At 43.5% G+C, this 19854-nt stretch overlaps 1 protein-coding gene and 1 pseudogene across 5 annotated transcripts; both read left to right on the top strand.

Moving 5' to 3' along the window:
* Positions 1–279: 279 nt before the first annotated feature.
* On the top strand, positions 280–18123 carry EI24 (EI24 autophagy associated transmembrane protein). 5 transcript variants are annotated; one of them, XM_009187596.4, is made up of 11 exons: positions 280–298; positions 3638–3748; positions 6421–6566; positions 7771–7831; positions 8998–9064; positions 9676–9800; positions 10483–10602; positions 11624–11735; positions 12725–12836; positions 13857–13931; positions 15047–18123. In XM_009187596.4, the coding sequence occupies exons 2-11, from the start codon at positions 3707–3709 to the stop codon at positions 15207–15209; spliced, it is 1023 nt and encodes a 340-aa protein (XP_009185860.1). In that variant the 5' UTR covers positions 280–298; positions 3638–3706; the 3' UTR covers positions 15210–18123. The 5 variants fall into 5 exon arrangements, with proteins under 5 accessions (XP_009185860.1, XP_003910961.1, XP_009185862.1 ...); XM_003910912.4 differs by lacking the exon at positions 280–298 and adding an exon at positions 481–818; XM_009187597.3 differs by lacking the exon at positions 280–298 and adding an exon at positions 1052–1180.
* LOC116269858 lies at positions 5866–5965 on the top strand (annotated as a pseudogene).
* Positions 18124–19854: the final 1731 nt, after the last annotated feature.

The raw sequence follows: 19854 nt of genomic DNA, 5'->3' as shown, positions 1-19854 counted from the left end.
TGAGAGCAGAGGAAAAACGGTTTGAGTTTTTCCTCACAGTTTTTCTCTTGTTAATCTATCTTGTCAGTTTAATGCTCAGGCCCAGAGGAGAACCCCCTAAAAGGGGAGAGGTAGAACTTTGCCTCCTTTCCAGTTCCACGCCAAGAAACTGCCCTTCCTGTGGTAGAACTGGACTTGTGGGATGGAGATGAGAACAGTGATTCTCTACCTCGTTTCATCTCAACCACTCCTTTGCCATCAGATTACACACACATAATGCAGCCGAATTGGATGGGAGCTTGTCCTGTCCCGGATCATTGTGAGTGAAGCTTGATTTAAACCCGTCATTTCTTAGTAAACTTTACAGAAAATCTGCAATCAAATAAACCAAGGTGCCCTCTGTATTTTATTGCGCTCCTGTTACTAGTATTTCACAGGATTTTAGAAACGCAAGCAGCGCTGTGGAGTCAATGGGGGAGGGCAAAGAACAGGAGAGATCTGTGAGAACGGGATCGGGGAGGAGGCGACCGGGAGGGGTGAGGGGTCCTCTCTGCCGCCAGGCGGAGCTGGGAGCCGGGCGACCCCTCACGCAGCGCGAGGCGCGACCCCGAACCGACTACATTTCCCAGTCTCCGTCGCTCCGCGCGGCCCGCCCCTCAGCTCTGGGCCCCGCCTCGTCGCGCCGGCTGGTTCTTCGCGCCCGCCCGACTTCCCAGCGGCCCCGTGCGGCCCGGGCATGCCCAGTGCGGGCGCAGCGGCCCCGGCCCTGGAAGCGCCCCGGCGGAGCGGGCCCGCGGTGGGCGAGGGGCCGGGCCGGAGCCGCGGCGGCGGAGCTGCGGGTAGGTGCGGCATCAGCCAAGCCAGGCCTCGGGACCGCCGCGCCGCCCATTCTGAGTGGCAGGGGCCGGGAGGGCAGGCAGGGCCCCAGCGTGGGTTGGTGGGACTACCCGCGAGGACCCCTTGCGGGAAGGGGCCGGAGGGAGCGGGATGGGACCAGGCACATCCCCGGGCGAGGCTGCTCCAGGTGGGGCGCGGCTATCTTTAGCTCCTTGTGTGACCGGAGGTGTGCGTGGTCCGCACCTCGTGCACAGTTGTGCCTAAGGAGGGAGACCAGTTTTCAGCCGAATTGCCTAGGAGCTGTGGGGAGATGGGCCCGAATGGACCCGTGGACTCAGAGGCAGCCCGTGGAGCCCCGTGGGAAGTGAGGATGTTTACCTTCCCTGTACCTGGAGTGGGCTGCGACAGCTTCCTGCTTGCCGAGACTTGGGTTTAGTGACTTACAAATAAAAGTGCAGGACTGTGCCTCAACAGATGCTTATTAGCTTTTAATGAGTGTTAGGAATTTAATGTCATTTGTATTTCCAGGTTTGAGAGGTTATTTGTCCATGGGATGCTCGTGTTAAAAAAAAAAAAAAAATTGCAAAGCTTAAAAACAAGTCGACCGAGGTAACATTAGGACACCGGGTTCTGAGGTTCACTGTAGCTACCATTCATTTGCTGTCAGTCTGGGCAAGTCATTTAACTCCTGAGACTCGGTTCTCTCACCTGTTAAATGAACCAGATTCATCTTCATCTGTCTAGCTCAGCTGTAGGATTCCCCCTGTGTCATTCAGTCTCTGTGTGTGATCTCAAATTGTGGCAAGTTATTTTTCCCCATGTCTCACTTTTTGTTAGACTGGGTAATTCACCAAATATTCCTGTAGGAAGAATGTTAGGATCTAAGTATAAAAGTGAAGTGATTTACCCTTCATAGGCCACTCTTAGTCAGGAGGTGTCCTGCCACTTGGTACATGCAGAAACCAGGTGTTAGCTGGTCAGGGATCAAATGACACAGCTGTTGTGGACTGAGGCAGAATGTTTCAGGTTCCCTGTCAGTACCCTGTGAGAAATCCAAGCCAAGTAATGGGCTTCCCTAAACCTCCCAGCTGGCTAACTTTAGTGGGGTTGTGTTTATATAGAACTTTAAGTGGTTTTATGCTGTTGTGCCCTATTAGATGCAAGAAACCTATGAAGAAGTTTAGTACCCTTAATTTCCAGATGAGCAAGTGGCAGGTTAAGGGAGTGGATCTGTGAGTCTTTACAAACTAGTGTCGTGCATATCACTGAGCATTTGCTAGTCGTCTAGCTCAGCCGCCCTCACCTCAACCCTGAGAACACGTCTGTATGGCTGTACCTCGGCGATTGGAACTCTGAGGTCTTTGTTTTCAGGAGGGAATAGTGGGAGTATTAACAGAAGTTTCTCACCCTAGAGACTTCTTTCCGAAGTGAGCCCATCTGTATAGGATTTGACCTAAGGAGCAGAGGGTATATACAGTGTTGGGCAAATTGCCTTCCTACAGCCATATTCCCTGCTCTTCCAGTTCTGAATGGCATTAGTCCAGTTGGGTCAATGAGGAGCAGTTTGGTGAAGTGGTTAAAGGTCGGGGAAAGTGTGCTTCTATTTTGAAATTTAAGGTTTGTACAAGCTGCTTGTGAAATTCTGTCTTTGAATTATGGTCATACCAGTGTTGAGAACTTTAGAATATCAAGTTCTTAAAAAAAGCATGAAAGTGGGTTTTCTATTCATCTTAGAAGTCACCATAGATTAAATGAGAGAATAGTATATTAAATTTATACACATGAACTCTCAAGTTCTTAATTTTTGAAACTAGATACCCCATTCACCTGAGAAATAAAATGGGAAAGCCTTACTGTTTTAAAGACTGTTTATACATATGAACTTTTTTGAGGCCTAGTTTAAATTCCACTATTTATTGCATGTTTATTAAAATTATATCTGTATATATTTCAAATTAGAAAACATAGAAAAGACCAGCTGGGCGTGGTGACTCATGCCTGTAATCCTAGCACTTTGGGAGGCTGAGATGGGTGGATCACCTGAGATCAGGAGTTCGAGATCAGCCTGGCCAACATGGTGAAACCCCATCTCTACTAAAAATACAAAAAATTAACCAGACGTAGTGGCAGGTGCCTGTAATCTCAGCTACTCGGAAGGCTGAGGCAAGAGAATCTCTTGAACCCAAGAGGTGGAAGTCGCAGTGAACCGAGCCGAGTGTTGCACTTCAGCCTGGGCAACAAGAGCGAGACTGTCTCAAAACCAAACTAAAACAAAACAAAAAGACCATTAAAAAGACCTATTTGGAGGTTTTGGTAGCCAATTTCATGTCATACCTTAAACCTTACTGTGTGCCCGAGGGCTCTGTATGACTGAAGCACGTATGTAGTAATGTTTGTAAGAACTTTTATCTTACTCTTGTATTTTCATTCAAGTATTTGAAGGTATCCAGCAAACATAAAAATTGCTTAAGATACTGAAATGTAATTATCATCCATCTCCAAACCCTCAAAAGTGCTTAGAATGTGTAGGAGGGATAGTTAGGGGCATTGAGGTTCAGAGGTTACTGGTCAAGAGCACATTGTAAAAATGTAAAATGTAAAAATGAAATGGTGTAAACTGTAAAACCGCTTGTAAAAATGAAAGGGTGGTGAGTGGTTTAGAAAAAAATTAGGGATTTTAGGTTTCAGCTGTACACGAATAGCTTCACTTGATTCACTCTATAGAGCTACAAGTATGTGAGGTCATCATGTGGAAATGTGCAGGAAGTAACTTATCTTTAAAATAAATATTTTGCCCCCATTATGTTCCATCCGTTTCCAGATCCTTCATGATGAGAGATTTGGGGACACTTCTCTCTCCTCTGTGTAGTTGATAGTTTGGTGGTGAAGAATGGCTGACAGTGTCAAAACCTTTCTCCAGGACCTTGCCAGAGTGAGTACATCTTGTTTATAGGAATTCATCTCTTGGCGTTTTTATTTTGCTGAAGGAACCATCTAGGAAATCCTGTAGGGTTTTTGGAATATTTATCATATTTCTTGGGCTCTTTACATACAGGTTATTATTCTAGACCACACTACTTAAGAGACAGGTATTGTTCTACATCTTGTAGACACTCTTGCAGGTGCTTAGAAGACCTCCTCAGTGGATGTCTCCAGTATTGGGTTGGAACCCTGGTTACCTTGGCTTCAGAGCTTTTTTTTTTTTTTTAAACTTTTTATTTTGGAATGTGTTTAGATTCACAGAAACGTTATAAGGTAGTACAGAGAGTTCCTGTATATCCTTCATCAGCTTCCCTTAATGTTAACATATAACCGTGGTACATTTGCCGAAACTAAGAAATGAACATTGATACAGTACTATCACCTAAACTAATTAATTCAAATTTAAATTAGAGAACTTTTTCTTTTTTCCCCAAATTTTTCGTATATTTAAAACATTTTTAAAGTAGAGATGGGGTTTTGGCATGTTGCCCAGGCTGGTCCCAAACTCCTGGGCTCAAGTGATCCGCCTCCCAAAGTGCTGGGATTAAAGGCGTGAGCCACTCACCCAGCTGGAACCTTTTTTCTCCCCATTCTACAAACTGCGCAGGTGAGGGGGATACTCTAGGAAAATGCCCTGTAAAGATCTGGTTAGGACCCAGTCATCCAAATTACCAATAGCACAAAAGTCTGCTACTTTTAATGTATGTCTGAAGCCTAATAATGTCCCAGTTGTAACCCCCTCTTATATATCCACTAGCATGAGAGAGGCCAATTCTTGGAGTGGGAAGGTTCATTCTTTAGTGAGAGAGTTTAAAAGGTTACCTTTATGGCCCAGGGAAGTGGCTGACACCTGTAATCTCAGCACTTTGGGAGACCAAGGAGGGAGGACTGCTTGAATCCAGGAGTATGAGGCAGCAGTGAGCTATGATGGTACCAGTGCACTCTAGCAGGGCAAGAAAGTAAAAAGGTTATTACTTTTGAGTAAAAAAGAGATTGAAAGAGTATCCTACAAGGTCTAAAAAGACTTTATGCATATGATGTACTATTTTTTTTTTAAGACAGAGTCTCACTGTGTCACCCAGGCTGGAGTGCAGTGGTGCAGTCTCAGCTCACTGCAACCTCCACTTCTTGGGTTCTAGCAATTCTCCTGCCTCAGCCTCCCAGGTGGCTGGGATTACAGGCACACATCACCACATCTGGCTAATTTTTGTATTTTTAGTAGAGATGGGGTTTCACCATGTTGGCCAGGCTGGTCTTGAACTCCGGACCTCAGGTGATCTGCCTGCCTCAGCCTCCCAAAGTGCTAGGATTACAGGTGTGAGCCACCATGCCCAGCAGCATATGATCTACTTTTAACATCTTTACCTTGTTGTCTTGCCATTTATGGGCTATAAAATTTCAACCCTCCCAGCCTGGACAACATAGCAAAACCCCCTCTCTACTAAAAATACAAAAAAAATTTAGCCAGGCATGGTGGCACATGCCTGTAATCCCAGCTACTCAGGAGGCTGAGGCAGGAGAATCGCTTGAACCTAGGAGGTGGAGGTTGCAATGAGCCGAGATCATGCCACTGCACTCCAGCCTGGGCGACAGAGCAAGACTCTGTTTAAAAAAAAATTCAACCCTATGTTGGTTCTACAGTGTGCTATTTACATGTTTCTCTGCCCCACTGGACTGTAGATGTCTTAGAGGTGGGGATCCTATCATCCTAGGATGTCCTAGGCCCTCAGCCATTTGAACTTAATTATCTTAGATAGTTGGAGTTTCCTGAGTTAAAAGCAAAATCAGGAGTAAAAATTACTCAGACAAAAAAGATCAAAGGCACACTGTGCCAATTTATGCTCCTGTCAACAGATAATACATCAACTTGCCCATTTCTCTGTATTCCAGCTATTATTTCTAAAATTCGTTTTGTCTGATAACAGTAGGCGAGAATGCTATCCATTCTTAAATCCAGCTTGGCCATTGCTTCCAGAATAACTTTTTCTGCCTTCTCATGAAGTTGAATGCCCAGTGCTGACACTCTACTTGGGCCATACATCTGTTGTGGCACTTATTAAACTATGTGTGCTTGCTTCTGCAGCACATGTACTAAAATTGGAACAATACAGAGATTAGCGTGGCTCCTGTGCACGACACACAACTTCATGAAATGTTTCATATTTAAAAACATTTTTTAAAAAAACCTTCAATGTAATTTTTTGGTTTACTTGTGTGCTTCTCCTACTAAGTTATAAGCTTCTCGAACACTTCTATATGACAATATACAGCTTATTGAAGATACTCAGTACATGGGTGGGAGATGGATGCATGAGTGAATTCTTAGCCTTTGGGAGGCTGAGGCAGGAGGATTGCTTGAGGCCAGGAGTATGAAACCAGCCTGATCAACATGATGAGACCACCATCGCTACAGAAGAAAAATTTAAAAGCCACGTGTGGTGGTGCACATCTGTATTCATAGCTCCTTGGGAGGCTGAGGCAGGAGGATCATTTGAACCCGGGAGTTGGAGGCTGCAGTGAGCTATGATTGAGTCACTGCACTGTAGCCTGGGTGACAGAGCAAGACCCTGTCTCAAATAATAATAATAATAATGATAATGATAATGATATCCTTTTGTATAGGGAATCAAAGACTCCATCTGGGGTATTTGTACCATCTCAAAGCTAGATGCTCGAATCCAGCAAAAGAGAGAGGAGCAGCGTCGAAGAAGGGCAAGTAGTGTCTTGGCACAGAGAAGAGCCCAGAGTATAGAGCGGAAGCAAGAGAGGTAAGGAGTGCATGCCTGATACCAAAATGTCCAAGGGAGGGAAGACGCTACATAGTGACTCAATGTTTCCGTACCACTTCATTTCTTTTGTGCTTTTTCCCAGAAAAATGTTGCAAGTGATTCCCCCCCCCCCCCCCGCCAACATTGACTTAAACTAGGGTCTAACAATCATCCTTGCTAAAAATGTCATGGTGTTAAATCAGAATGCTGAATAGAGAACCAAAAAATATTATTTGGTTTGATAGATACTTCTAGGGAAGCCTGTGTGGATTTATGTATTAATAGAAGAACCCCAGCCCCACACTTTCTCTTTTAATCTTTTCCAACATCAGACTTTAAATTATTTTTCTTTTAAAAGCTGGTTTCCCAGAAATATATATATATATAAAATATGTGTGTGTGTATATATATGTATATGTACATATGTATCTTTCTTTGGAGACAGAGTCTTGCCCTGTCACCCAAGCTGGAGTGCCGTGGTGCAATCTCAGCTTACTGCAGCCTCTGCCTCCCAGGTCCAAGCAATTCTCCTGCCTCAGTCTCCCAGCTAGCTGGAAATACAGGTGCACACCACCACACCTGGCTAATTTTTTTTTTTTTTTTTTTTTTTTTTTTTTGAGACGGAGTCTCGCTGTGTCTCCCAGGCTGGAGTGCGGTGGCGCGATCTCGGCTCACTGCAAGCTCCGCCTCCTGGGTTCACGCCATTCTCCCGCCTCAGCCTCCGAGTAGCTGGGACTACAGGCGCCCGCCACCACGCCCGGCTAATTTTTTGTATTTTTAGTAGAGACGGGGTTTCACCGTCTTAGCCAGGATGGTCTCGATCTCCTGACCTCGTGATCCGCCCGTCTCGGCCTCCCAAAGTGCTGGGATTACAGGCTTGAGCCACCGCGCCCGGCCTCACCTGGCTAATTTTTTGTATTTTTTAGTGGAGACAGGGTTTCACCATGTTGGCCAGGCTGGTCTCGAACTCCTGACCTCAGCTGATCCGCCTACCTCGGCCTCCCAAAGTGTTAGGATTACAGCCATGAGCCACTGCACTTGACCATTTTTTAATTCTTTTCTCATTGACTGACATTAGAACATTGGGAGAACATGAGGTACTGAAAAATAATACAGTACCCACAAAAGATATAAAACGAACTACTGAATGACCATTAGGAAATAACTGATGCCTTATAAACTAAATACATGTGATCTTTTCCAGTGAGCCACGTATTGTTAGTAGAATTTTCCAGTGTTGTGCTTGGAATGGTGGAGTGTTCTGGGTAAGTTCTTCTTTAAATTCCAGGGGCCTTACAAGCATCTTCAGATTGTTGCTGGGTTGATAGCTATGAACTGTTTTCTTGAAACACTAAGACAAATAGCTTTCATCTGCTGATGTACACTTAGGAATATAACTCAGGAGTCTGTGCATCTGCAGTGATTTTATTCCCACTCGAGAAAGCACACTTGTATGTAAGCAAACGTCACAGTTACCCCTGAATATACACTTGTATTTTTGTTTCTAAAATGACTCATTCACAAGTGTTATAGGTAGCAGTTTCTCTTGATGCTGTCTAGACATTTTAAAATGCTAACAGCAACTATGGGGAATCAGGGGAAGGGCAGATACGGCTAGACAAGAACAAGGTTCTCCCTGCTTCTGCTTATGGTGATCAACAAGAACTAATTTGCATTGAAACCTATCGCAGAAAAGATTGCCTACTATTAACTGAGAACCCCAGTGCAGGCTTAACTGAAATTTGAGTACTTTGAAGAATGGATAAATATTTCTTTTGACTTAGAATTTAGAGTGATTCATCACATCTTAATCTAAACAATTCACAGATGTTTTCAGATGTTAGCTTTAAATTTAATTAATATGTATTCCTGTGTACTTAGTACATGCCTGTATTTTGGCCTGAATACTACTTGAAATGTTCCTCTATGCCCCCAAAAGTTTCATTGTTTTATAGGTAGTGTCAAGTTTGTATCTCAATTGGAGTGTTGCGAAACAGAAATAGATCCAGTTTTGATGCTTTTTCAGGCCTCCTGATTTATTTTTTTATTGTTTTGAGATGGAGTCTCACTCTGTGGCTCAGGCTGGAGTGCAGTGTCATAATCTTGGCTCACTGCAACCTCTGCCTTCCGGGTTCAAGCGATTCTCCTGCCTCAGCCTCCCCAGTAGCTGGGATTACAGGTGTGCACCACCACACCCGACCAATTGTTGTAATTTTAGTAGAGACGGGGTTTCACCATGTTGGCCAGGCTGGTCTCAAACTGACCTCAAGTGATCCGCCTGCCTCGGCCTCCCAAAGTGAGCCACCGCACCTGGCCTAGGCCTCCTGATTTATAAAAGGCACTCCCATCTATGAAATCATTACACTAAAACTTGAAGCTCCTGTTTTAAAGACTGGATTTTGATGTTTGCCTTGTTGCTTCTTTTCTTTAGTTCAGTCTCCTCTTGTTTTATCGAGTATTTATTCCTGTGCTTCAGTCAGTAACAGCCCGAATTATCGGTAAGTATATACCCCGCTCCTTTACTGTTGGGGACAGAGTAGGAGATGATGTTTCAGTCTCCCTCAGTTTACTGAACATTTCCTGTGTACCAGGAGCTTTCACTGTTTATTTTCTTTTTTGTTGTTTTATTCTTTTTAAAAATGTATATTTAGTTATTCTCCTAGAGCCTTCAGATGAGAGTGTTCGCTGTTTTTTAACTCAGGCCTTTCAGCAGCCCTTTATGATGGATACTGTTATTCTATCCATTATGAATGAGGAAATGGAAGTTACCTAGGTTAAACCATTAGTAAGTGGCAGAGCTGAAATTGAAACCCAGATGGTATCCTGCAAATAGTGTACTGGTAATCACTGTGGCATCTCGTTACCATCATGTAAGCAGATTTGTGTCAACATAAGCAGCACATATCTATGGTTTCTTTGAATTGGAATTGTGGCTAGAATGTGGTGTGTCTTTTATGAGTTAGACTCATTGAGATAGGTATAGTGATGTGCTGGCAAGAACTAGAAAGATCCAGGAGGAGACAGAGAATAGTCACGAGATGGGGGTTCCGCATTTGGTCTTCTGTGTTTCCATTTCTCCATTTCTAATAACTCGTTTTCTCTTTCTTAGGTGACCCATCACTACATGGAGATGTTTGGTCGTGGCTGGAATTCTTCCTCACGTCAATTTTCAGTGCTCTTTGGGTGCTCCCCTTGTTTGTGCTCAGCAAAGTGGTGAATGCCATTTGGTTTCAGGTAGGTCCAAGGCAGAATGGAGTCTGGGTCCCACAGCATGATTGGTTGACATGTGACAAGTTTCAGCCTGTGAAGTTAGTGGGCATGTAGGGGGACCTGTTTTTCAGCCTTAATGTTTCTTAGTCAAGCAGCCAGTAGGTGATCTTTGTGTTCTTATAGAATGGAATTATTGTCTCAGCATCTCATTGGCAGATGTCTGGTGCCTCTTTTTTTTTTTTTTGAGACAGAGTCTCTGTCGCCCAGGCTGGAGTGCAGTGGTGGGATCTTGGTTCACTGCAACCTCTGCCTCCCAGGTTCAAGCAGTTCTCCTGTTGCAGCCTCCCGAGTAGCTGGGACTACAGGCACGCGCCACCATGCCTGGCTAATTTTTTTTTGTATTTTTGTTAGTGACAGAGTTTCACCATGTTGGCCAGGCTGGTCTCAAACTCCTGACCTCCCAATCTGCCCACCTTGGCCTCCCAAAGTGCTGGGATTATAGGCGTGAGCCACCGCATAAGGCAGCAATCCTCCTACCTTAGCCTCCTGAGTAGCTGGGACTATAGGCACATGCCATCACACCCAACTTATTTTTAAATAAGCCTTTTCTTAACTGGCATCTCTAGTGGCAGACCAGTGGCCTTAGCTTTGGGGATGTATATCAAGGCCACTTAATTCATGTTTTGGTACACTTTCTCTGTTACAGGATATAGCTGACCTGGCATTTGAGGTATCAGGGAGGAAGCCTCACCCATTCCCTAGTGTCAGCAAAATAATTGCTGACATGCTCTTCAACCTTTTGCTGCAGGCTCTTTTCCTCATTCAGGTGAGACTGACCTTCTGGGCATATGGGCAGCTTTATTAAAAAGAAAAGCTGTTTCACTAGTGGGAGCTTCACAAAGACAGAGTATTATATTTATGCAGAGTATTATATATATGCTGGTGGGAGGTAATGATTTTTAAATCTTTTTTTTTTTTTTCCACAGAAATGAGAATTTTAAAATTACATTATAAAATTATAAGAAACATGAATTTACCTGCCCTTTTCTGCTACTCTGGTTATTCTCCAGTCCTGCCAGGTGGAAACTATTTTTTTCTTTTTATAGTTATGCCTAACTTTTTTTTAAAGAGACATGGTCGGCTGGGCACGGTGGTTCATGCCTGTAATCCCAGCACTTTGGGAGGCCAAGGCAGGCGGATCACCTAGGGTCACGTGTTTGAGACCAGCCTGGCCAACATGGTGTAACCCTGTCTCTACTAAAAATACAAAAATTGACTGCGTGTAGTGGCACATGCCTGTAATCCCAGCTACTCCGGAGACTGAGGCAGGAGAATCACTTGAACCCAGGAGGCAGAGATTGTAGTGAGCCAAGATCGTGTCATTGCACTCCAGCCTGGGCAACAGGAGCAAAGCTGTCTCAAAAAAAAAAGAAAAGACAAGGTCTTATTTTATCACCTAGGCTGGAATACAGTGGCACAATCATACCTCACTGCAGCCTCAAACTCTGGGCTCAAGCAATCCTTCTGCCTTAGCCTCCTGAGTAGCTGGGACTACAGGCACATGCCATCATGCCCAGCTTATTTTAAAAATTTTGTTGTAGAGTCAGGGTCTCAGTATGTTGCCCAGTCTGGTCTTGAACTCCTGGCCTCAAGAGATCCTCCCGCCTCATCCTCCCAAACTGTTGGGATTACAGGAATGAGTCACTGTGCCCACCCTGCACCCGGCCTTTTACAAACTTGAGAGGCAGCTAGGAAGCTGTCTCAGACAGTGATGATTGGAGAGTGGCAGGTGAATGGTGCTAGGTTTCCGAGGCTTGGGATTAAGATTTTCCATATTTGTTCTTCAGGGAATGTTTGTGAGTCTCTTTCCCATCCATCTCGTCGGTCAGCTGGTTAGTCTCCTGCATATGTCCCTTCTCTACTCACTGTACTGCTTTGAATATCGTTGGTTCAATAAAGGTAAGTTCATCTAAAGAAGTCCAGAAAATGGAGGCCCAGTTTGAAAATGCTACTGCTAAGCAGACTTCTTAAACTACTCAATAGTCAGGCTCTTAGCAAACCTTCCTTTGAGGGAAGCAGCCTCATTGGCAAGAGGGAGCTTACCTTTGGCTTAGTGGGTTTAACTCTCAACTTTGAGGCTGGGGGATGTGGTAGTATAGCATTATCTTTTTGATGCTTAACATGGTATATCTCTGACTGGGTTGTAAGATGGCATAAATGAGCACGAGTTGCTCTAAATTAGAGAAATCAAATTGATGTCAGCATCTGGATCCTTTTGGGGTTGTTTTAGAAAGACCTTCAAGTATTTACCAGGGTGTGCGTGGTTGAAAGAGGTTAACTGATACTTACAGAATGGCATCCTTTTGATTTGCTATCTTGTTTAGTTCCAGACTAATCCTGACAAAGGATGCTGGTGCTGAAATTCTTAATTCACTTAGCCTGTCAGCTTTGAAGTTATGATTATGGAATTCTAAAAAACTTTGCATGCTTTATATCGGATTTGTACACTTCTAATTTATATGCTGTAACTCTGTTCTAAATCTGTACCTAGGCTGGGTGTGGTGGCTCACACCTGTAATCCCAACACTGGGAGGCCGAGGCAGGCGGATTGCCTGAGGTCAGGAGTTCAAGACCAGCGTGGCCAATATGGTGAAACCCTGTCTCTACTAAAAACACAAAAATTAGCCAGGCGAGGTGGCGGGCACCTGTAGTCCCAGCTACTCGGGAGGCTGAGGTGGGAGAATCGTTTGAAATCTGGAGGTGGAGATTGCAGTGAGCTGAGATTGCACCACTGCACTCCCACCTGGGCATCAAAGCAAGACTCCATCTCAAATAATAATAATAATAATAAATCTGTACCTAAAGCTCATGGTTTGTCTACCATAGTTATTTAGTCACTTGACTAAAAGGAAATAGAATATCTAATTGTATTGGCTTTCTTGTTTTAGGAATTGAAATGCACCAGCGGTTGTCTAACATAGAAAGGAATTGGCCTTACTACTTTGGGTTTGGTTTGCCCTTGGCTTTTCTCACAGCAATGCAGTCCTCATATATTATCAGGTAATTTGGCTAGAGGGATTTGAAGGAGACTAGTAAAAATAAAAATTCATGAAGTCAGTACCTTTTGCTTGCTTGGTTCTGTTTCGCATTCCACACTGTCATTTGTCCGTCAGGAAACCTGCAGGGTGTTTCTGCATTTGTTAGCATGAAGATCTAGTCTGAATGTCCCTATATCCCATTATCCCGTATTCTTTTTCTATGTTGCCTCCTGGAGCAATTTTTCTTTTTTCTTTTTTTTGAGACAAAGTCTCACTCTGTCACCCAGGCTGGAGTGCAGTGGCGCAATCTCAGCTCACTGCAACCTCCGCCTCCCGGATTCAACTGGTTCTCCTGCCTTAGCCTCCCAAGTAGCTGGGATTACAGGCACCCACCATCACGCCTGGCTAATTTTTGTGTTTTTAGTAGAGATGGGGTTTCACTATTTTGGCCAGGCTGGTCTCGAACTCCTGACCTCAAGTGATCCACCCACTTTGACCTCCCAAAGTGTTCAGATTATAGGCATGAGTTACCACACCCGGCCCTGCAGCAATATTAAACATGCCCAGTGCTTAAAAAAATCTTCTTGTTCTTTTTGAAAGATGTGTTTGATGGGCTGGGCGCCACGGCTCACGCCTGTAATTCCAGCACTTTGGGAGGCTGAGGTGGGCAGATCACCTGAGGTCAGGAGTTCGAGACCAGCCTGGCCAACATGGTGAAACCCTGTCTCTGCTGAAAATACAAAAGTTAGCCGGGCATGGTGGCGCACACTTGTAATCCCAGCTACTTGGGAGACTGAGGCAGGAGAATCGCTTGAACAGAGGAGGCGGAGGTTGCGGTGAGTTGAGATCTTGCCACTGCACTCCAGCCTGGGTGACAAGAATGAGACTCCATCTCAAAAAAAGAAAAAAAAGTTTGAAATATTGAGGTTTCATCAAGCCATAATATTTACACTGGAAGTAAAAGAACTTGGAGCTTCTGTCTTCTTCAAAGTCATGGCTGTTATGAAGGTGACTAATTATTTCTTTTTTTTTTTTTAAACAGTGGCTGCCTTTTCTCTATCCTCTTTCCTTTATTCATTATCAGCGCCAATGAAGCAAAGACCCCTGGCAAAGCGTAGTAAGTATTAGCCAGTGATGAAGTTTTTGCGGTGTAAAGGATTGGGGCTGTAACACCACAGTTATGTCAGTGAGGCTTTAAAAAAAAAATTCTCACATTGTAGGAAAATCTTAATGTAAGGTTTAATGAGACAGAAACACTTCTGGTATATAACCCACACTTTTCTCCATGCATATATGCACATGAGTGTGTGTGTGTATATATATACACACTTCCAAAATTGACCTCATTATACATATTCAAGTAGAGGGCCGTATGACCTGGCCACATGAGTTTATTGATAACACTAGTAAAATATACCTTAAAATAAGTTTTTAGCAGTAATAACAATAGCATTCTAAAAGTTTTATCACTTCAAAGAAAAGCTCAATCAATCTTTGATCAATTTTGGTTAAGTCAGTGTGGATACTTGTATTAGAGACTTAGGTCTGCTTTGGGTTTTTGTATGCTCTTGCTATACAGCAGAGCTCACTGTTTATCTTAAGAGGAATATTTGACTTTGTTTTGAAACTCTTCTTCCTGCAACCACAGATAGCATATGACACCTTCAGACATAGCTTGAAGCCTGTACCCCGAAGTGAGCCATAGAAAAGTACTTCTCAAATCAGAATTAATCTAAAGTATAACTATTTCCTGTAAAAGCCATAATACTTCAACGCTGGTGACTGCATTACATTCATGGCAGCAGCAGGGCCCAGTGCATTCTTTTTTTTGAGACGGAGTCTCGCTCTGTCGCCCAAGCTGGAGTGCAGTGGCGCGATCTTGGCTCACTGCAACCTCCGCCTACCAGGTTCAAGCGATTCTCCTGCCTCAGCCTCCTGGGTAACTGGGATTGCAGGTGCATGCTACCATGCCCTGCTAATTTTTTTCTCAAGTGATCCACCTGCTTCAGCCTCCCAAAGTGCTGGGATTACAGGTATGAGACACCACGCCCAGCTCCAATGCATTCTTTAGTTGCTTGTTCCATCCGTGTATCTAATATCTGTATTTCCTTGATCAAGTTTCATTTGTCTTGTCTTTCCCTTTGTAGTTTTAAATTTAATGTCAAGTTGTCAAATAACAGAAATAATTCTGAGTAACTGGGGAGCTAACAGGTTGGGTTTCTTGCCTTTTAGTCTCTTCCAGTTGCGCCTCTTCTCCTTGGTGGTCTTCTTAAGCAACAGACTCTTCCACAAGACAGTCTATCTGCAGTCGGCCCTGAGCAGCTCCACTTCTGCAGAGAAGTTCCCTTCACCGCATCCATCACCTGCCAAACTGAAGGCTGCTGCAGGCCACTGAGTTGCCTGCCATCCAAAGGGGATGGGCGGGATTGGAAGAAAGCTGTGGCAGCTCTTTTCCCTGTTCACCTCCCCCTGCCAGGGAAGGCAGGACCCACTCTGCCAAGGGCCCGCTGCGTATTCCCTTCTCTCTGAGGAATTGAAATTTTTGTCTCTGGTGCACGTAAGGCAGAATGTTCCCTGACACCAGTGTGTGGATTTTTAACATCACCGTGAGTCTGAAAGGACCACAAGTTTTTCTGCAGCTATTTTCTAGCATTTGCCAGTCCCTGTGCCTGGACTGATTTGAATACTTTGTTTTTCTCCCTGTGCCATTTACCCTTCCACCTTTCCATCCTGCCTTCTACCACCCTTGGATGAATGGATTTTGTAATTCTAGCTGTTGTATTTTGTGGATTTGTTATTTTTGTTGTTTTTCTGTGAAGCACATACATTGGATATGGGAGGTAAAGGAGTGTCCTAGTTGCTCCTGGTCACTCCCTTTATAGCCATTACTGTCTTGTTTCTTGTAACTCAGGTTAGGTTTTGGTCTCTCTTGCTCCACTGCAAAAAAAAAAAAAAAAACCCTGAAGAGATGAGATAGGAGGAAAGACCTCACAGCCAGTTCTGCTGGGTTTTGAGGAGTGATTTTCTTTCTTCCCCTTGAAGGGGAAAAAGCTATTTTCACTGGTACATTTAAAGTCCCCCAACTATGGGGAGGTACCAATTCTGGACAAGTGCCACTGCAACAACACTAAACCTGAACTTTTCAACTCCGTTGGGGGTGGGAGGCGGTGGGCAGAAATTTACTATTGGCTACTGCCAGGTCTGTTTCATATTTCAAAGGAATATTGGGTGCTGCAAATAGGAACTGAAGGGGTAAATGTATTAAACCTGTGATTGGTTGTTTTCCTGTCATTTTAAGAGACTAAATGTGGGGGGCAGATGTCAAAATACTTGTACAATTTTAAAATGTCACAATTAAACGTGAGCTGGTTTCCCACAAAGTGTGTAATGGTTGAATTTGCAAATCATGATCTTAAGAAATGTATTCATGGAATATAAGACTTTGTCTTGGATAATTTAGTAGTTTTGAGGAATTAGCCCTGAAAAATGTTCCCTGAGAAAGGCTGGATTATATGATTATAATCACATTTATATTTGGTGGAAGACTCAGATTGTTATTTGTTCTAAAGTCTATATGTGCATTGCTACTGTGTATTCATGCAGTGGGAAAGACCCTCCTAGATATTGGTGTATTGGATATTAATTGAGGGAAGCCAGTAAACATCTGGTTAACAGAGACCTTTACTATGTGCAAGACAAAATATGGAATTAAAAATTGTTGCTGGGGCCAGGCATGGTAACTGATGGCTGGGATTCTAGCACTTTGGCAGTGGCCAAGGCAGGAGAATCACTTGAACCCAGGAGACAGAGGTTGCAGTGAGTCGGGATCATACTACCGCACTCCAGCCTGGGCAACAAGAGCAAAACTCCATCTCAAAAAAAAAAAAAGTTAAAAAAAATTGCTGGGAGTTGTAAACCAAGTTTGAAGGTTTATGCAGTTGATGGAAGGAGGGTTTTTAAATGGTGGGCATCTTGGACGTGAACACTTTCCAGCTTCGGCAGAAAAAATTGTAAAAGACATGGTTTAAAGTAAGGTATACTCCCAACATTCTCCTATGACATCTCTGGTCATTTAACAATAGTATTGCAGAGAACTACTTCCAGATTGCTAATGGGTGTGGTTTGTAGAAGACTTCAGTATTTCATCAACTTGTGATGAGTGATTGCCTTATTTAAGCTTAGTTTCTTAAAACTAAGTTTTAAAAAAGTAGGCTTAGTTATTTAAGCAATCACATATTTGCTTCCTGAAATTTGTACCTGTACCATTTAGAAGCATCTCATAAACTATCAGGAAAAAAAAAAAAATAGAAACATCTCAGTTTAGTTTAAAAGGGTGAAGGCAGCTGGGCATGGTGACTCACACCTGTAATCCCAGCACTTTGGGAGGCTCGAAGTAGGTGGATCATGAGGTCAGGAGTCCAAGACCAGCCTGGCCAACATGGTGAAACCCCATCTCTCCTACAAATACAAAAATTAGCCAGGCATGGTGGCGCACGCCTCTAGTCCCAGCTACTCGGGAGGCTGAGGCAGGAGAATCACTTGAACCTGGGAGGTGGAGGTTGCAGTAAGCCAAGATCACACCACTGCACGCCAGCCTGGGTGACAGAGTGAGACTCTGTCTTGGGAGGTGAAAAAAGGGTCAGGGAAGTTGAGTGGATGAAGGTGTATGATTTTTATCCCCAGGACCGTGCCTGGCTATCGAAAATGTGTAAAAGTTTAAATGACTGGAAGTGAGGAACCTCCAGAGTTTTATTAGCATAGTTGAGCAGTCCAGCCTTTTGTACAAAGGCTATATTAGGCTTATCTGCAATAAGAGAAATGTGACAATCTAAAATGAGTTATAAACACAAAGCAATGTAAATTTTTCTTGCCTTTCATGAGGGTATTGTCACTGAGAGCAGTGATTAGGAAATGGGTCAAAAAGAGACTAGACTATTTTTGCCAAGTTCAGAATACCTGTTTGAAGCAGACTAATAATTAGTAACCAAAAACAAGGGAGCTCACAAAACTAAAAATGAATATTTGGTTGAGTTTGAATCACAAAACCAGTAGGATCTGAGGAATTGTTCCCAGAAGCACTTTTTAAGGGATAGACATCACAGCTTGGACAGGTATATGTAATAGAAAACACAACCCTTTTTATTCTATCTATAGAGCTGAGTTGTCTGTTATAGCAACTCTCAAAATTAGAAAGTAGATGCTTTAGATCTGAGTACATTAAGTCTGCTAGAAACTTAAACGACACATTCATGTACAGATGTGTTAACTGCTCTGCACTTAATAAAAGGATAGCATCTATGAGAGAAAAAGCAACTACAGTTGTCTATTCACTGTCTCATTTTCCACCCACAAATATTACTTTATTTTCTGATTATAGCAGTAGTACGTTCATTATGCTCCTTTATGTGTGTTTACCTCCATTATTGAGATTGCTTTGGTGAAGGTTATCTGTTCATCAGTAGTGGGGTGGATAGTTTAGCAGTCATCCCACCTTTTATTAACATATTCTGGGCTGGGTACGGTGGCTCATGCCTGTAATTTCAGCACTTTGGGAGGCCGAGGCGGGCAGATCACGGGGTCAGGAGATGAAGGCCATCCTGGCTAACATGGTGAAACCCCGTCTCTACTTAAAATACAAAAAATTAGCTGGGCGAGGTGGCACGCGCCTGTGGTCCCAGCCACTCAGGGGTCTGAGGCAGGAGGATCGCTTGAACCTGCCAGGCAGAGGTTGCAGTGAGCTGAGATTGCGCCACTGCACTCCAGCCTGGGCAACAGAGTGAGACTCCATCTCAAAATAAAAAAAAAATGATATTCTGCCTAAGTTGTATAACCTATAGGAGTTAAAAGGAGGCTGACTTCAGGTCAGTGTAATTTATACATTTGTAACAATGAGAGCCATACACCAGTACAAATTTTGGATGGACCTAAAATGAGTTTGCAAAACCACTGAAGGATCAAGTGAGGGAATTATGACTTAATCATGTAACAAGTATTTGAGCACCTTCTGTGTCAGGTACTGAGCAAGGGACTGGGGACTCAAGGGTGAACCAGAAAGATATGATTACTGCCTTCTAGGACCTGACAGTCCAGTAAGAGAAACTGACAAGCAAATGAATATGCAAAAATTTCAAGAATTACATGATTAGCTATTTTTCCATAGGTCTCAAAGCTGGATAAAACACTGGAATTCAGGGAATCTTTGAGTAAGATGAGCAATTAGGCCATGTGTTCAGCCTCTCCTTGTACTCATTCTGATTTCAAATTTAAATGTTCTGTAGTGCTTTGAGACCTAGAGAAAAAAAAAAACAATGACCATTTAATCATTTAGGTAAGTTCCTCTAATCATTCCTCTTCACGAGGAATCAACATCGCAATCAGCTCAGCAGCTTTTCCAAAACACAAATAACAACACCTGGCTCTGGAGGAAATTTAAGTAATTGTGGAAACAAAAGGTAATTTAAGAAATTCTAATAACTATTTTCACAGAGATTTCAGAAGCTACTGCATCCACAAAATAAGAACAGATTATTGTGAAAAGAACAGAATAGGAAAGCTCTTGGAAATTAAAACAGTTACGGAAATTTTTAAAAATGAGATGGCTTATAAAAGTGACACTGGCCAGGCCCGGTGGCTCAAGCCTGTAGTCCCAGCACTTTGGGAGGCTGAGGTGGGCGGATCACAAAGTCAGGAGATAGAGACCATCCCGGCTAACACGGTAAAACCCCGTCTCTACTAAAAATACAAAAAAATCAGCTGGGCGTGGTGGCGGGCGCCTGTAGTCCCAGCTACTCAAGGTCTGAGGCAGGAGGATCCTTTGAGCCCAGGAGGTTGAGGCTGCAGTGGGCTGAAATTGTGCCACTGCACTCCAGCCTAGGTGACAGAATGAGACCTTGTCTCAAGGAAAAAAAAAAAAAAAAGTGACACCGAGGAGGCTAAATTAGTGAACTGCAAGATAATATTGAGGAAATCTTCCAGAACATACAGCAAAAAGATCAAGAAAAAGTTAAGAACAGGAGAGCCTTCCAAGAACCAGGAGATAA

The sequence above is a fragment of the Papio anubis genome, chromosome 12 (genome assembly GCF_008728515.1).
Source record: "Papio anubis isolate 15944 chromosome 12, Panubis1.0, whole genome shotgun sequence".
Classification (NCBI taxonomy): Eukaryota; Metazoa; Chordata; class Mammalia; order Primates; family Cercopithecidae; genus Papio; species Papio anubis.
This window is presented reverse-complemented; position numbering and strand designations above follow the sequence as displayed.